The sequence below is a fragment of the Prionailurus viverrinus genome, chromosome C1 (assembly GCF_022837055.1).
Source record: "Prionailurus viverrinus isolate Anna chromosome C1, UM_Priviv_1.0, whole genome shotgun sequence".
Lineage (NCBI taxonomy): Eukaryota > Metazoa > Chordata > Mammalia > Carnivora > Felidae > Prionailurus > Prionailurus viverrinus.
The window spans coordinates 160,283,461-160,302,043 of record NC_062568.1 but is presented as its reverse complement, the minus strand read 5'-3'; the positions used below and the strand labels follow the sequence as shown (position 1 = coordinate 160,302,043).

The 18,583-nt window shown below is 38.1% G+C and overlaps 1 protein-coding gene across 4 annotated transcripts in view; it reads left to right on the top strand.

Annotated features, from left to right (window-relative positions):
* Positions 1–18,583, top strand: part of LEPR (leptin receptor) — an 85,758-nt gene that overhangs the window by 25,811 nt on the left and 41,364 nt on the right. For all 4 annotated transcript variants that reach the window (XM_047873633.1, XM_047873630.1, XM_047873632.1 and 1 more), the window contains one exon: positions 15,073–15,281. In XM_047873633.1, the coding sequence (XP_047729589.1) occupies positions 15,073–15,281 (209 nt within the window). The remainder of the gene's footprint in view (positions 1–15,072; positions 15,282–18,583) is intronic.

Sequence of the window (18,583 nt, the reverse complement as noted above, 5' to 3'; positions counted from 1 at the left end):
CATGATGGTTTTTCTGGGTCAGACTCAGAAAATGAGAAAATTATGATAAATTAACTAGATTTTTCAACTTACATGATGCATTTAGCAGATTCTTTTGACCTGCTTTTATTTTGAACTCAATTTTCTAAAAATATCAGTACAGGAAAACTTGTCATAATTGCATGCAGTTGGAGGAACATTGTGGGTTTTTTTCTTACTCCTTTTTGCCATATTGATTGTTTTCTCCTTTGTATGATTGGGTTAATATATCCACTTTACCAATTGTCAATGCTGTTTCTGCCTTAAATTCTGTGTTGTCTGCATCTCTGAGCACTGTATCTCTAAATAATTTAAATAAGACTCCTCAAATCATGAGGAAGAGATGGTCAGTTTAATGAATAAGACTTCCATGGAAGAGAAAACCCATAAAGGTGGTTACTGTAAGAAGAGTTTTTAATCAAAATGCCCTTCTGCAGACATTAGAGTTCATGAGAGAAATCTTTCAAATGCTTCCATGTGTAAATAAGAATGGTTTTTAAAAGGAACCAAAACCTAACATTTATAAGGGATTTAAAGCCCTATAAATATGTCCCTTAAGGGAAAGCATTGTTTGAGCTCAGATATTAATGTTTGTCAAAGAATCCAAAGGAGAGATACCATAGAAATAGGCTACTTCTTTCAACGCTTTACCTTTGACCTGGGAGAGAAATCCTACTGTGTGCACCAGCCACTGAGTTCAGTATGAGGAACCATGTTGAACAACTCAGACACAGCCCTCACCCTTCTGGAGCTAACAGTAAAGACAGAGAACATAATAATTTGAAAGTGCTGTGATGTAATAAACATAAGGACTTGTGAAAACATATACAGGTACTAGAAGTTATCTGCCTGGGTTACAAGGGGGCAGAGAATGAACCAGGTAGAATGAAGAGCATTTGCAAAGTCCCACAGTCACATCTGGACATTGTGGACAAGAAAAGTTAAGTGTGGTTGGGTTGTAAAGCTGGGGGATGGTGAGAAATTGAACTGGAAGAATAAGTAAGGGTCATCCAAGGTGTTTAGACTTTTGTAACTGCTAATACCTAGTTTACCTTGTCTCTTTACTGTTACCCTGTCACCATTCTTGGTGATTTCCACTTCTATATGGATGATCATCAATTTCTTAAAGGCTTTTCTTTCACTATTCTTGTTTTTTCACCTGACCTGGTTCACCCATTCTCGTGGACCTACTGTAGACCTTGTCATTACTGGTAAGCATGCTCTGTCTATAAGTTCAGTTTCAAGGATCCCACTCTTTGACCATCCCCCCTCCTCCTCACCTTAGGCTTATTCCCTCTATTACCTCAACCTCAGGAATAATTAATTCTCCATGTTTCTTGGCTCTGTCCTCTGAGGTTGTTTTTCATGAAAGGCTGCATATCTCTGCAGCCAGGGAGTTTTCTCATATGCTTCCTGTCAGCACAAGTTTGGACGTCCAATGGGTCCATTTCATTTTGTATCCTTTCAGTCTAAGCTAGCAGTGTGTCTGCTACTGTGTTCTCTCACAAGACCATACAGCCTTCTGTGGCTCTCACTGGGGTTCACCCCATTAGACAAAAGCCCACAGATCTCTAAGCCCTGGTCTTTGCTTAGAAGCCATTTCCTAGTGTTAACATCTTTACCCTCTGGAGAGGCCAGGCATCTCATAGCTCTCAAGTCTTGGTTTCTTTTATTTAACCACCCTTTACTCAATGTGTACCTCTCCTCTTGTGGCAAGAGGAAACCAAGAGGCACCTTCAACACCTGCTTGGAAATTTCCTGCAGCAGATCACCCAGTTCAGTAGGTAGACTGTGCTTCCCATGTAACTGTGGATGTGTGACTTAGCTGTCTGCCTTTACATTACATTCTCTTTCCTCCAGTTTCCAGTCTGCTACACACTTCCTCTTGTGCCCTCACTGGAACTGTCATCAAACTCCGCATTTCCACTCACAGTCTATTCAAGACAATTTAGGCTTTCTTTATCACACATCTCCAAATTTTTCTAACCCCTGTGCATCACCTGATTCTAAAGCCACTCCCACATTTTTAAAAAAGTTTAGTATATATTCTGAGAGAGAGAGAGAGAGAGAGAGAGAGAGAGAGAGAGAGAGAAGCATGAGTGGGGTGGGGCAGAGAGAGAGGGAGAGAATCCCAAGCAGGTTCTGCCCTGTCAGTGCAGAGCCCAACATAGGACTTGAACTCATGACTATGAGATCATGACCTGAGTGAAAATCAAAAGTTAGATGCTCAGCCTATTGAACCATCCCAGCACCCCTCATGGATTCTCATTTTATTTTATAAGCTATATTCAGTTATTTTCATTTTTTATATTATTGGTCAAATTGCCCCATATTTGACCACTGGGAACTTATTGAAGCTGGCTCCTGTGTCATTTTGATCTGTCCCACCTTTTTTTTTTTTTTTTTTTTGAAGGACTTCCTTACTCTTTAGTGCTACAGGATGTTTCAGGTTGATTTTATACTTTCCTTGCCGTAACACTGGAGTCAGCCATTTCTCCAAGGAGCCCTGCTTCCTTTTTATTGGAGAATGGTATTTACAAAGCAGTATCTGGGAGCTAGATGCTCATTGTTACTTGAGTGGCATTGTTGAAACATCTGGGCCTTCTCAGATACGTGTATGTATGTACTGGATACATGTATGTATGTACACAATATATGCAAGGTTTATATATAATATACACAAATCTATATTTCTGTATCTGTATATACATATATTAAGAGTAGGTATTCATACTAACATTTCCCATTTTATTACTTTTTAAAGTTTGTTTATTTATTTATTTAGAGAGTGGGAGTGTATCAGCAGGGGTAGGGGGAGAGAGAGAGGGAGAGAGAGAGAATCTCAAGCAGACTTTTCACCTTCAGCGTAGAGCCGGATGTGGGGCTTGAACTCATGAACCTTGAGATCATGACCTGAGCCAAAACTAAGAGTTGGACGCTTAACTGACTGAGCCATCCAGGTGCCCCTAATATCTCCCATTTTAGCCCCAAACCATATGATACATTCTAGTCTTCCCTTTTCCTTTTTTCCTTTCTTCACTCCTTCTCTCCCCTTCCCTCTCCCTTCCTTGCCCTTCTTTCTTCTCTTTCTTCCACCAGTAAGAAACCTGGCTTCCATTTCCCACAATATATAACCCATTTGCTCAGTCGTGGAATACATGTAAAGTAGTTTTGGAATTGGTAACCTATACCACTGTGAAAAACAAGCATGCTAACTAGAGTTGCTAGTATTTGTTTACACTCATTTTGCCTGTGCTAAGGCGAAGGGTTACAAGGTCAAAATACTGTGTTCCAAAGTTAATTAGGATATCCCTCCCCCTCTACCCACATGGTTGTATTGTTAATTTGATATACATTAAGGTTCATTTGTTTTTGTTTTCAGTCTTCTTTTTCTTTTTCTTTTTCTTTTTTCTTCGTCTCTTTTATCCTTGTTGATTTTCCATTTGTTTGGCACTATCTTACATTTGAAGAATACTTCATGTTTTACAAAATGCTTCTTAAACTTGTCTCCTTGATGAGATTTATCTAGGCTGTTAATCTCACTTGGAGCTGATTCACAAGATATAAAGTGGAACCAGTTATTTGCATTTCTGTCAAGTTCCAGGTGATACTGATGCTACTGGTTTGGGACTAAACTTTGAGAACCACTGATCTATGACTTCTTGAAAACAGATTCTTTAGCACCAGACCTACTGAATTCTTCATGGAGGGTCTAGGAATGTAGTGTTAACAAGTGTCCAGGTGATTATGATGACAAGACCAGTCTGGAACACTAACCTGGTCTTTGAAATTTTGGGGATTGGCAAAGTAGATTTTTTGGGTAACATTTGTATAGATTTGGTAAAAGTTGTATAGATTTAAAGTGACCTGTTCAAATGATATATAAAAGTAATACTGTTTTAAACAATTCCTATGTATTGGTTTGTCTACTGTAGTTTGCTCTCAGTTTATGTCACAGTCAGGAACTTGGATGGCACCATTTGATGCTATTTCTGTAGTAACTTAGTGGAGATCATTGCTTAGAGAAGTTTTAATAAATTCATGGAAAAGTAATTCTGGGAATGAATAATTTGACAGAAGGTCAGAGGACAGAATGTGTTCTCTGTAAACCACCGTGGCTACCAGAAATGAAATTTCAGTAATAAATATTTGTATATCTAACTTCTGAGTAGAAAAATTGCCCAAGTGATGAAATTTGCAAATTAGCCAAATGTAAAATTTGAGAAAAAAAATTTTTCTTTACTATTTTCACTTCTAAGTAAAGTTTACTCCCATATAGAGATTAAATAAATAGTGGCACTGAATTTATGTGTGTACTGGCAAGATATAAGATATTTTGCTGCATAAAAAGTTTTCAAGGAGTTCAGAAATTATTAAGTTTTGGTTATTTTAAGCCAAAGTATCGCTTTCTTACTTTAAAAATTTGATCATCATTTTAATCCTTATACATTAAAATGATCAAAATTTAGAGTGTTGTTTGATGTTCACAAATAACTTCAAACTTCTTTTGGAAGGTAAAAGAAGTTCTTATGCTGACTTTGACAAATAACAAAGGCTTTGACAATAACAAGGCTCATGTATTCCAGGTTTCACACAAACTTTGAAAAGCTTATGCTCTCACACATATGAGAAATATCTAATGTTTTCCTCATGGAAAAAGTAATTTGAAATAATTCTCTAATTCTTTAAAGTTCTGATCTATAGAAATATTGAGACGATTCAGATTATAATAAGTTTTTAGTTGTGGCTACCGATGTCTCTATGAATCCCCTAAATAAAATGGCAACAGTAGCAGTGAAATGTCTCCTGTGATAATAAGATATGTTGGGCATAATGAAGTGAGCAGTGAGCATGTAAGCATAGGCTTCAAATGAGTTTCAGGTCTGTATGGTCTCCAAGCCTCAGTTTCTTATTCAGTTTCTTACTTTTTCTTTGAAAAGTTGAATTAGATCATGATCCTCTAGCTGTTTTTATGTCAATTGTAAATATGCTATATAATGAAATTTGATGATATATTTAATGTGGATTCTTTATTTTTGTGTCCTTTGCCTTTCAAGTACCCAGCAGTAAGGAGTACAAAATGTTTTTGGCCAATAGCTGGGATTGAAAAATGTTTTCTTTAAGGGCCAGATAGCAAATATTTAAAAACAAATTTTTTTAAATATTTATTTATTTTTGAGAGAGAGAGAGAGAGAGACAGAGACAGACAGAGCATGAATTGGGGAAGGACAGGGAGAGAGGGAGCCACAGAATCTGAAACAGACTTCAGGCTCTGAGCTGTCAGCACAGAGCCCAACGTGGGGCTGGAACTCACAAACCGTGAGATCATGACCTGAGCTGAAGTTGGACACTTAACCAACTGAGCCACCCAAGCACCCCCAGATAGCAAATATTTTAGACTTTGTGGTCCATACTGTCCCTGTCACAACCTTGTAGCCATAAGTAAATATATAAATGAATAAACTTGAGAATGTTAATGGACATTGAAATTTGAATTTTATGCAATTTCCTTGTATCACAGGACATTCTTCCTCTTTTTTTTTTTTTTTTTTTTACCTTCTGAAAATGTAAGAAACCATTCTTAGTTCACAAGCTGTACAAAAAACAAGTTTATTTGGCCTGTGGGCTGTAGTTTTCTCACCCCTGTATAGAACACTTTGAGAATTAGTTTTAGATTGATTTTTAGAGTTTCATGATGGGGTTATCTGTTGTGGTAGTTTGGGAAATTTCTGAATGGAAATGCTTTTTTAAAAAAATAATGAGTTTGTTGCGAGCAGGTGCTGGAGGAAGATGGCGGCGTAGGAGGATGCTAAGTGATTGTCCTGCTGATCACTTAGATTCCACCCATACCTGCCTAAATAACCCAGAAAACCACCAGAAGGCTAGCAGAACAGATTCTCTGGAGCCAAGCATAGACGAGAGGCCCACAGAAGAGGGTAGGAAGGGTGGAGAGGCGGTGCGCGCTCCAAGGACTGGCGGGAAGGAACCCGGGGCGGAGGGGCAGCCTGCCGGCCAAGCAGAGCCCCTGAGTCTGGCTTGCAAAAGCGGAGGGGCCGGACAGAGTGTGTTCAGAAGCAAGCAGGACTTAACATCTGGAAGGTTATAAGCTAACAGCTCTGCTGGGAGATCGGGAGGGCTGGAGGACAACGGGAGGGAGAGTTGTTGAGCCCCGGAAGACAGAGCTCAGCTTGGTGGGGAACAAAGGCACTCGCTAGCACCATCTCCCTCGCCCATTCCCCAGCCAAAATCCCAAAGGGAACCAGTTCCTGCCAGGGAACTTGCTTGCACCGCGCAAACACCCACAAACACCCAACGCTGTGCTTCTGTGGATCCATCCCTCCAGCGGAGGGTCTGACTCACTCCCGGTGCCGCAGAGCCCCTCCTGAAGCGGATCACCGAAGGAAAAGTGAGCTGAGCCTGCCCCTCCTTGCTGATCCACCCCAGCTAATACGCCAGATCCCCAGCACCACAAGCCTAGCAGTGTACAAGTAGCCCAGACAGGCCACGGCACCCCACAGTGAATCCCGCCCCTAGGAGAGGGGAAGAGAAGGTACACACCAGTCTGACTGTGGCCCCAGCAGTGGGCTGGGGGCAGACATCAGGTCTGACTGTGGCCCTGCCCACTAACGCAAGTTATTCAAGACAGCACAGGGGAAGTGCCCCGCAGTCCCGCACCACTCCAGGGACTATCCAAAATGACGAAATGGAAGAATTACCCTCAAAAGAATCTCCAGGAAATAACAACAGCTAACGAACTGATCAAAAAGGATTTAAACAATATAACAGAAAGTGAATTTAGAATAATAGTCATAAAATTAATCGCTGGGCTTGAAAACAGTATAGAGGACAGCAGAGAATCTATTGCTACAGAGATCAAGGGACTAAGGAACAGCCGGAGGAGCTAAAAGATGCTATAAATGAGCTGCAAAATAAAATGGAGACAACCACAGCTCAGATTGAAGAGGCAGAGGAGAGACTAGGTGAACTAGAAGATAAAATTATGGAAAAAGAGGAAGCTGAGAAAAAGAGGAAGCTGAGAAAAAGAGAGATAAAAAAATCCAGGAGTATGAGGGGAAAATTAGAGAACTAAATGATGCACTAAAGAGAAATAATCTATGCATAATTGGTATTCCAGAGGAGGAAGAGAGAGGAAAGGTGTTGAAGGTGTACTTAAAGAAATAATAGCTGAGAACTTCCCTGATCTGGGGAAGGAAAAAGGCATTGAAATCCAAGAGGCACAGAGAACTCCCTTCAGACGTAACTTGAATCAATCTTCTGCACGACATATCATAATGAAACTGGCAAAATACAAGGATAAAGAGAAAATTCTGAAAGCAGCTAGGGATAAACGTGCTGTAACATATAAAGGGAGACCGATAAGACTCGTGATGGATCTCACTACTGAAACTTGGCAGGCCAAAAAGGAATGGCAGGAAATCTTCAATGTGATGAACAGAAAAAATATGCAGCCAAGAATCCTTTACACAGCAAATCTGTCATTTAGAATAGAAGGAGAGATAAAGGTCTTCCCAAACAAAAACTGAAGGAATTCATCACCACTAAACCAGCCCTACAAGAGATCCTAAGGGGGATCCTGTGAGACAAAGTACCAGAGACATTGCTATAAGCATGAAACATACAGACATCACAATGACTCTAAACTCATATCTTTCTATAATAACACTGAACGTAAATGGACTAAATGTGCCAACCAAAAGACATAGGGTATCAGAATGGAGAAAAAAACAAGACCCATCTATTTGCTGTCTACAAGAGACTCATTTTAGACCTGAGGACACCTTCAGATTGAGAGTGAGGGGATGGAGAACTATTTATCATGCCACTGGAAGTCAAAAGAGAGCTGGAGTGTCATACTTATATCAGACAAACTAGACTTTAAGTTAAAGGCTGTAACAACAGATGAAGAAGGGCATTATATAATAATTACAGGGTCTATCCATCAGGAAGAGCTAACAATTATAAATGTCTATGCGCCGAATACAGGAGCCCCCAAATTATTAAAACAATTACAAACATAAGCAACCTTATTGATAAGAATGCGGTAATTGCAGGGGACTTTAACACCCCACTTACAGAAATGGATAGATCATATAGACACATGGTCAATAAAGAAACGAGGGCTCTGAATGATACGTTGGAACAGATGGACTTGACAGATATATTTAGAACTCTGCATCCCAAAGCAACAGAATATACTTTCTTCTCGAGTGCACATGGAACATTCTCCAAGATAGATCACATTCTGGGTCACAAAACAGCCCTTCATAAGTATACAAGAATTGAAATCATACCATGCATACTTTCAGACCACAATGCTATGAAGCTTGAAATCAACCACAGGAAAAAGTCTGGAAAACCTCCAAAAGCATGGAGGTTAAAGAACACCCTACTAAAGAATGAATGGGTCAACCAGGCAATTAGAGAAGAAATTAAAAAATATATGGAAACAAATGAAAATGAAAATACAGCAATCCAAACGCTTTGGGATGCAGTGAAGGCAGTCCTGAGAGGAAAATACATTGCAATCCAGGCCTATCTCAAGAAACAAGAAAAATCCCAAATACAAAATCTAACAGCACATCTAAAGAAATAGAAACATAACAGCAAAGACACCCCAAACCCAGCAGAAGAAGAGAAATAATAAAGATCAGAGCAGAAATAAACAATATAGAATCTAAAAAAAAAACAGTAGAGCAGGTCAATGAAACCAAGAGTTGGTTTTTTGAAAAAATAAACAAAATTGATAAACCTGTAGCCAGGCTTCTCAAAAAGAAAGGGGAGAGGACCCAAATAGATAAAATCATGAATGAAAATGGAACTATTATAACTAATCCCTCAGAAGTACAAGCAATTATCAGGAAATACTATGAAAAATTATATGCCAACGAACTGGACAACCTGGAAGAAATGGACAAATTCCTAAGCACCCACACACTTCCAAAACTCAAACAGGAAGAAATAGAAAATTTGAACAGACCCATAACCAGTGAAGAAGTTGAATCAGTTATCAAAAATCTCCCAACAAATAAGAGTCCAGGACCAGATGGCTTCCCTGGGGAATTCTATGAGACATAGAATACCTATCTTTCTCAAACTGTTCCAAAAAATAGAAAGGGAAGGAAAACTTCCAGACTCATTCTATGAAGCCAGCATTACTTTGATTCCCAAACCAGAGACCCAGCAAAAAAAGAGAACTACAAGCCAATGTCCCTGATGAATATGGAGGCAAAAATTCTCAGTAAGATACTAGCAAATCGAATTCAACAGCATATAAAAAGAATTATTCACCATGATCAAGTGGGATTCATTTCTGGGATGCAGGGCTGGTTCAACATTCGCAAATCAATCAATGTGATACATCACGTTAATAAAAGAAAAGATAAGAACCATATGATCCTGTCAATCGATGCAGAAAAAGCATTTGACAAAATTCAGCATCCTTTCTTAATAAAAACCCTTGAGAAAGTCAGGATAGAGGGAACATACTTAAAGATCATAAAAGCCATTTATGAAAAGCCCACAGCTAACATCATCCTCAATGGGGAAAAACTGAAAGCTTTCCCCCTGAGATCAGGAACACAACAGGGATGTCCACTCTCACAGCTGTTGTTTAACATAGTGTTGGAAGTTTTAGCATCAGCAATCAGACAACAAAAGGAAATGAAAGGAATCAAAATGGGCAAAGATGAAGTCAAGCTTTCACTTTTGCAGATGACATGATCCTCTACATGGAAAACCCAATAGACTCCAGCAAAAATCAGCTAGAACTGATACATGAATTCAGCAAAGTTGCAGGATACAAAATCAATGTATAGAAATCAGTTGCATTCTTATACACTAATAATGAAACAACAGAAAGAAAATAAAGAAACTGATCCCATTCACAATTGCACTAAGAAGCATAAAATACCTAGGAATAAGCCTAACCAAAGATGTAAAAGATCTGTATGCTGAAAACTACAGAAAGCTTATGAAGAAATTGAAGAAGATACAAAGAAATGGAAAAACATTCCATGCTCATGAATTGGAAGAACAAATATTGTTAAAATGTCAATACTACCCAAAGCTATCTACACATTCAATGCAATCCCAATCAAAATTGCACCAGCATTCTTCTTGAAGCTAGAACAAGCAATCCTAAAATTTGTATGGAACCACAGAAGACCCCGAATAGCCAAAGTAATATTGAAGAAGAAAACCAAAGCGGGAGGCATCACAATCCCAGACTTGAGCCTCTACTACAAAGCTGTAGTCATCAAGACAGCATGGTATTGGCACAAAAACAGACACATAGACCGATGGAATAGAATAGAGACTCCAGAATTGGACCCACAACAGCATGGCCAACTAATCTTTGACAAAGCAGGAAAGAATATCCAATGGAAAAAGACAGTCTCTTTAACCAATGGTGCTGGGAGAACTGGATAGCAACATGCAGAAGAATGAAACCAGACCACTCTCTTACACGATTCACAAAAATAAATTCAAAATCGATAAAGGACCTGAATGTGAGGCAGGAAACCATCAAAATCCTAGAGGAGAAAGCAGGAAAAAATCTCTATGACCTCAGCCATAGCAATTTCTTACTTGACACATCTCCAAAGGCAAGGGAATTAAAAGCAAAAATGAACTTTTGGGACCTCATGAATTAAAAAGCTTCTGCACTGCAAAGGAAACAATCAACAAAACTAAAAGGCAGCCGATGGAATGGGAAAAGATATTTGCAAATGACATTTTGGACAAAGGGCTAGTATCCAAAATCTATAAAGAACTCACCAAACTCCACACCCAAAAAACAAATAATCCAGTGAAGAAATGGGCAGAAGACATGAATAGACACTTCTCTAAGGAAGACATCCAGATGGCCAATAGGCACATGAAAAGATGCTCAATGTCACTCCTCATCAGGGAAATACAAATCAAAACCACACTCAGATATCACCTCACGCCAGTCAGAGTGGCTAAAATGAACAATTCAGGAGACTATAGATGCTGGCGAGGATGTGGAGAAACGGGAACCCTCTTGTACTGCTTGTGGGAATGCAAACTGGTACAGCCACTCTAGAAAACAGTGTAGAGGTTTCTCAAAAAATTAAAAATAGATCTACCCTATGACCCAGCAATAGCACTGCTAGGAATTTACCCAAGGGATACAGGAGTACTGATGCATAGGGGCACTTGCAACCCAATGTTTATAGTAGCACCTGCAACAATAGCCAAATAATGGAAAGAGCCTAAATGTCCATCAGTGGATGAATGGAGAAAGAAGATGTGGTTTATATATACAATGGAATACTACTTGGCAGTGAGAAAGAATAAATTATGGCCTTATGTAGCAACGTAGATGGAACTGGAGAGTGTTATGCTAAGTGAAATTAGTCATACAGAGAAAGACAGATACCATATGTTTTTACTCTTATCTGGATCCTGGGAAACTTGACAGAAGACCACGGGGGACAGAGAGGGAAGGAGGGAAACAATAAGAGTCTCTTAAAAACTGAGAATAAACTGAGGGTTGATGGGGGGTGGGAAGGAGGGGAAAGTGGGTGATGGGCATTGAGGAGGGCACCTGTTGGGATGAGCACTGGGTGTTGTATGGAAACCAATTTGACAGTAAATTTCATATTAAAAAAAACCCCAAAATGGTATCTTATGAGTATATAGCACTTTAAAGTTTTCAAAAATCCTTTTATGTTATCCTCTTTAATACTTACAATAGCCTTGTAAAGGTGAGTAGTGCAGGCATTTTTCTCTGTTTTACTGATTGTGGAAACCAAAGCTCACAAAAGGAACTCTCTGACTATGGCTCATAAGCAAACAGGACTTAATTTTAGGTCTCAGTTTAATTTAGTGTGCTTCCCACAATAGGATTATCCCTTACACAGCGCCCAATAGACTGATTTGCACCTTAAAAGGCCTGGAAATGTTGTTTCTTGATTGATTTCTTTTAGGTCTAAAGTAATACTAAAGTCTACCTCAGGAAACATGAAAATCTATCATAATTCACAACATTTAATACTAGGGGTATATGTATGAACGATTCAGGCCCATTTCTTTCATGTTGTGTTTATATCTGAATTTTCAGGTATGTGCTAGTTAGCAGAGTTTCTAAAGCATTGCTTTCCCTGCACTGAATTTGTATATTTATCACTTACAGTTTTTCCCTCCAAAAGGGCTGCAAGATTTCTGAAGGCAGTGATCATGTCTAAATATTAATACTCTCTCCCCATTTGCAAGGTTTTTTTTAACCTTTTTAAAATTTATTTATTTTCAGAGAGACGCACAGAGAGTGAGAGCAGGGGAGGAGCAGAGAAGGAGAGAGAGAGAGAGAGAGGGAGAGAGAGAGAGAGAGAGAGAGAATCCCCAGCAGGTGGAGCCCATCATGGGGCTTGAACCCACGAACCGTGAGATCATAACCTGAACAGACACCAAGAGTTTGATGCTTAACCAACTGAGCCACCCAGGAGCCCCTATTATTATTGAGTTTTGAGAGATCTTTATATCTTTTGGAGACAAGTGCTTTATTAGATAGATGATTGGGAAATGTATTCTCTCAGTCTGTGGCTTGTCTTTTTGTTGTTTCATAGTGTCTTTCTTTCAGAGGAGTTTTCAATCTTGAGAAGAGTCCAATCTGAATTTGTTCTTTTATGGATCATGCTTTTGGTGTTGCATCTAAGGACATGTTACCTTACCCAAGGTCACAAATTTTTTTTCCCGTGTTCTCTTCTAGACGTTTTATAGCTTTAGATTTTATATTTGAATTGATGACCCATTTTGAATTAATTTTTGAATCTGGTGTGAGTAGGGATTGAAATCTGTTTTGCGTATAGATGTCCCATTGCTCACCACCCTTCTCCACAGACCTGCTTTTGTACCTCTCTAGAAAGCTGGTTGTCCATATAGGTCTTCGTCTCTATTCTGTTCCATTCATCTATTTTTCTCTATACTAATACTCTATTGACTTGACCATTGTGATTCCAAAGCTATAACTTCATGTTTTGTTATTTTAGTGGTTGCTTTAGGATTTGTAATACAGGTTTTTAACTCATCACAGTCTAACTTATGTACCTCCGAGGAATATTATACTTACATGAGAACATTACAACTGCATACTTACATTATGTCCCGCACTCCCAAGCTTGGAGCCAATGTCATATGTTTTACTTCTATCTGTCATAAACCTTACACTACATGGTTATTATTTTTGCTTTAAGCAGTCAGTAAATACCCTTTTTTAAAAAATCATGATCTAATAAATATGCTCTAGTTACAAAGATCTGAGGATAATGTTGTTTTGAAAACTGGATAGTTTCCACAGACAAGACATTTTAGAATAACTGAAAAAATTCAAGAATCTGTTTTCCAGTGATTTTTTTTCTATTTTCTTGGAAAAATATAAACCCTTCTTATTTTTGCTAATTCTAAACTTCATCCCACAGAATCCTCCTTACATTAATTTAGACAAAGTATTGATCCTAAAATAGGTATTACATTTTTTAGAAAACTATGGTAAAGGAGTAGAGGCTCTAAAAACTAGAGAATTTTCATTACTTGATCTGGAAAGGATTCTCCTTGTCTTTATTTTCAGTACAGAACAAAAATAAATGTGTATAGGCTTTTCAAAAATCCTATTTTAACTTTCTCCACATTATTTTTTTAATTTTATTTTTTTATTTTTTTAAATTTACATCCAAATTAGTTAGCATATAGTGAAACAATGATTTAAGGAGTAGATTCCTTAGTGCCCCTTACCCATTTAGCCCATCCCCCCTCCGACAACCCCTCCAGTAACCCTCAGTTCTCCATATTTATTATTTATTTTTTTTTAATTTTGATTTTAATTTTTTTAAATTTACATCCAAATTAGTTAGCATATAGTGCAACAATGATTTCAGGAGTAGATTACCTTAGTGCCCCTTACCCATTTAGCTCACCCCCCCTCCCACAATCCCTCCAGTAACCCTGTTTGTTCTCCATATTCATGAGTCTCTTATGCTTTGTCCCCCTCCCTGTTTTCATATTCTTTTTGTTTCCCTTCCCTTATGTTCATCTGTTTTGTCTCTAAAAGTATTCATATGAGTGAAGTCATATGATACTTGTCTTTCTCTTACTAATTTCGCTTAGCATAATACCCTCTAGTTCGATCCATGTAGTTGCAAATGGCAAGATTTCATTCTTTTTGATTGCCGAGTAATACTCCATTGTATGTATATACCACATCTTCTTTATCCATTCATCCATTGATGGACATTTGGGCTCTTTCCGTACTTTGGCTATTGTTGATAGTGCTGCTATAAACATGGGGGTGCATGTGTCCCTTCGAAACAGCACTCCTGTATCCCATGGATAAATGCCTAGTAGTGCAATTGCTGGGACATAGGGTAGTTCTATTTTTAGTTTTTTGAGGAACCTCTCTACTGTTTTCCAGAGCAGCTGCACCAGCTTGCATTCCCAAGTAAATACCCTTTTAAAGTTATTTTCATTTCTTTGTGTGAAACCTGTCTTCCATCTGTTATCATTTTCTTTTGCCTGATAGATTTTCTTTGGCAGCTTTTATAATACACACCTGATGGGTGACGAATTCTTTCAGTTTTGGTATGCTTGAAAAAAACCTTTATTTCATGTTTATTTTGAAAGATATTTTCTCTGGATATAGAGTTTTAGGATCACAGTTTCTCTTTCCTTTTTGGTACTTCACTATTGCTTCAGTACCTTGTTGCTGGTATTATTTCTTTTAAGATTTTTTATTATTTTTAAGTCATCTCTATACCCAACATGGGGTGCGAACTTACAATTCCAAGATCCAGAGTCACATGCCCTACCGATGGAGCCAGCCAAGTGCCCCTGTGCTGATATTCTTTCTAATGGCTAACCTGCTTTAACTCTTATGTTTGTATCTCTGATATAATGCATCCTTTGTTTTTCCCTAGATGCCTTTTAAGCTGGAGGCGCAGATGTTTTTGTCATACATTTTTAGTAAATCCAGTACATGCCACATCTACACTAATATTTATCTCTTCTTTTTTCACATAGGCCTGAAGTGTTAGAAGAGTCACTTCCGGTCCCCCAAAAGGGCAGTTTTCTGACTCTTCAGTGTAACTGCAGTGTTCGTGACAGCTGTGAATGCCATGTGCCTGTGCCCACAGCCAAACTCAACCACACTCTTTTTATGTATTTCAAAATCACGTCTGGTAGAGTAATTTTTCAGTCACCTATGATGTCAGTTCAGCCCATAAATGTTGGTAAGTTGTGTATAAAAGAGATAATAGATCTAAACATCAGTCACACAAGCAGGTTAAAAATTGCTCACAAAATGTTTTTTTTTTCAATAGTTTATCTTGCTTTCACCAGAGCTGTAAGGATGGTAAATGTGGTATGAGGAACTATTAAGAGTAGCTTCTAGAATGTTTTAAGCACAATATATATATCTCTGAAGTTGTTAAATTCTTTCTTAAAAACGTTTTTTCTTATCGCTTCTCGGCCTTTTGGCTAAGATCAAGTGTAAAAACGTTTTTTCTTAAATCCTGGATCTGTGCAATGGATACGTGTCGTTTGGTTATTCCTGTTTTCACTTATATAATAATTATAAAAAAATAATCAGAAGCTTGTTTTTTACCTGGATTTCTTCCTTCAATAAATATTTCTCAGAGGCTCATGTGTGTCAGCCACTGACCTAGGAGCCGGGGAAACAGTGGTGAATGAGACAGAGTTTCTGCCTCATAGATCAGAGACAATATTAAGCAGACAGGGATAGTAAAAAAGTAAACAACTAAATAATTTGCTGTACAAATCTGATTATAAGAAAAACTCAAGTAATAGGTTATGGCCCAGATTTTTAGTGCAAAGATTCCCAAAGTTTCTTTTGATTCACTTGAACATATAATTACAAATGTGAATAAGATAGGCAAGTGTTCACTTAATGTGTTTATTAACCCAGTTTTGTGTATGTACATATATATAATATGTAATGTAACAGTGTTACTATTTTCCACTTGTATTTCTTGAAAGCATTGTATACAAACTTCTTACATGCATCATTGCATCATTGTTTTTGACATCACAAGAGCCACTTTTCCAGGCATCTCACACGGTTTTTCACATAGCCTCACCTTCATTTCTTTCTAAGTTACTGAGCATGACATCTGCATATGTAGATTTGCATATGACATATGATACATGAATGCATATGACATCATATTTTAACATTAGGACTTTCAAATAACTTGTCTTCTAGGGATATATTTTTGGTCTCTACAACATAATTATGATGATGCCTGAACAATTCCATCATGAAATTATACCACAGGAAAAAATATACAAAATATTTATAAAATACTGTTATGTTCTCTTTTTAAAACTAATTCTCTCAGGTGATTTTTAGAAGCACCTGGAGCCAGAATTGAATTGCATATTTTTAAAAAAAAATAAAAGTTAAGATGAAGTTCTATGATAGACTTTATAAGAAACTTAGAAAGAGTTTTGGTTTTTTTCAGCAATGATTTTTGAGAAAAAAAAAATCTTTCCGTATGCTTGGGCATATATGATAATGTCCCAAAATTTTAAGTTCCATAAAAGAAGTAAGAGATGGAGAGTGTCAGGTGTAGTGACTATTATTTTAGCTATGGAGGTCAAAGAAGACCTGTTTTGGGAGATAGCAGTTGGGCTAAATGAAAGAGAAAAAACTGTGTAAAATTCCAGAGCAAAAGGTGCTCCATGCAGGAAAAATAGCACCCATGAAACCTCTGAGATGGAATGAGCTTGGCAGTTGGAGGAACCAAAGAAAAGGCCTCTATGTTTGGGCTGAATGAGGTAAGGGAATATCTGGAGATGTGGTCGGAGAGTTATTGGGTTCATATCGTAGGCCAGAGTTACAGAGTTGGATTTTATCCCAATTGCACTGGAAGCTTTTGAACCAGGAGAGTGATATGGTCAGGTATGTGTGTCTGTGTGCATGTTTAAAATTTGCTCTGCATGTGGAGAAGAAAGTTGATGGGGAAAAGAGGAAGGATAGTTGCAAGAGTGGAATCAGAGGGCTCAGATAGGAGGTTATTGGAATGATCTAGTTGGTTTAGGGATGTAGCAATGGAGAAGAAAGAAATGGTCATAGTTGGAATTTATTTGGGAGATGGTGTTATCTGAGATTTCTAGTGGATTTGGTACGAAGGAAAGAGAAGAGCCAAGGATAACACTCAGGCTAGGACCAGAGCATGCCAGTGAATAGTGGTACCATGTACTGGGATGGGGAGATTTGGGGAGGACCAGGTGTGACACATTAATTTTGAGATGCTTATAGATACCCAAGAGATGCTGAATAGGCATTTGGACATATGATCCTAGAGTTCAAGGGAGATATATACAGGAGTATTTGGTGTATAGATGTTTATGGGATTGAATAAGATCAGCCACTTAGAGTTCAGCGAGGGAAAGACTGAGGCAGTCAGAGGGAATAGAGGAGTAAAAGAACATGGTGGCCTGGAACCATGCAGGAACAGTGAGCAGATATGTGGAATGCCACTGAGAGGTGGAGTGAAATGGATCAGACAGCTGATACTGGATTTGGAAAAGGGTGGTGATCTTGATAAGAGAGAGCGCTTTCAGTGGATTGGTGAGGGGGTAGACCTGATCAGAGTAGGTTGGTTAGGAAGATGGGACACAAAGTGGGCGGAATGAGTAGTGCCAATGCTTCCAAGAGATATTGCTGTGAAAGAAGCAGGTAGGTGGCAGTATATCTAAGACTGGGGACATAGGTGGTTCAGGGAAAGATTTATTTTTAGATTTCTAATATTAAGGAATGTATCTATACAGGCAGGAAGTGTACAATAGTTTATAATTTTATGATTTCTCTTCTGTTTGATGGCTTTGTTTTGTTTTCTTTTTGGTCATGAGAACTCAGTGAGTTTCACCTATTGTTTCTAGACTTTAGTGTTTATCTGTCCCTGCTTTAAAATAATTAAAATTTGTAATATGTCACATAAAGTAAAAACTTTATTAATTTTGATTCAAGGAAAAGAGAAAAACTATGTCTAAATTCTTGAAAATACAGTGTGTTAAGGGACGCCTGGGTGGCTCAGTTGGTTGAGTGTCTGACTTTGGCTCAGGTCATGATCTCATGGTTTGTGAGTTCAAGCCCCGTGTCGGGCTCTGTGCTGACAGTTCAGAGCCTGGAGCCTGCTTTGGATTCTGTGTCTCCCTCTCTCTCTGGTGCTCCCCTGCTCATGCTCTGTCTCTCTCTCTCCTTCAAAAATAAATAAAAACATTTTAAAAAAATGAAAAGAAAATACAGTGTGTTAAAAAACAGTAATGTGCCATTTTAGTTCTTGAAAATGAAATGCAAATCAGTGTTTCAATGTAATGACTATTTCTATGTATGTAAGTTCTGCTAGTTAAAATCTTAAAAACACAAGAGATGTGCAAAAAGGACAAATTCATTATCTGTTTTCCATCATTTTGTCATTTTTTCTAATTATAATACATACTTATGAATATTCTTTTGTTAATTAAAAAAAATCAGGAATCCAAGTATAGATGTTATTTGATAAACTTT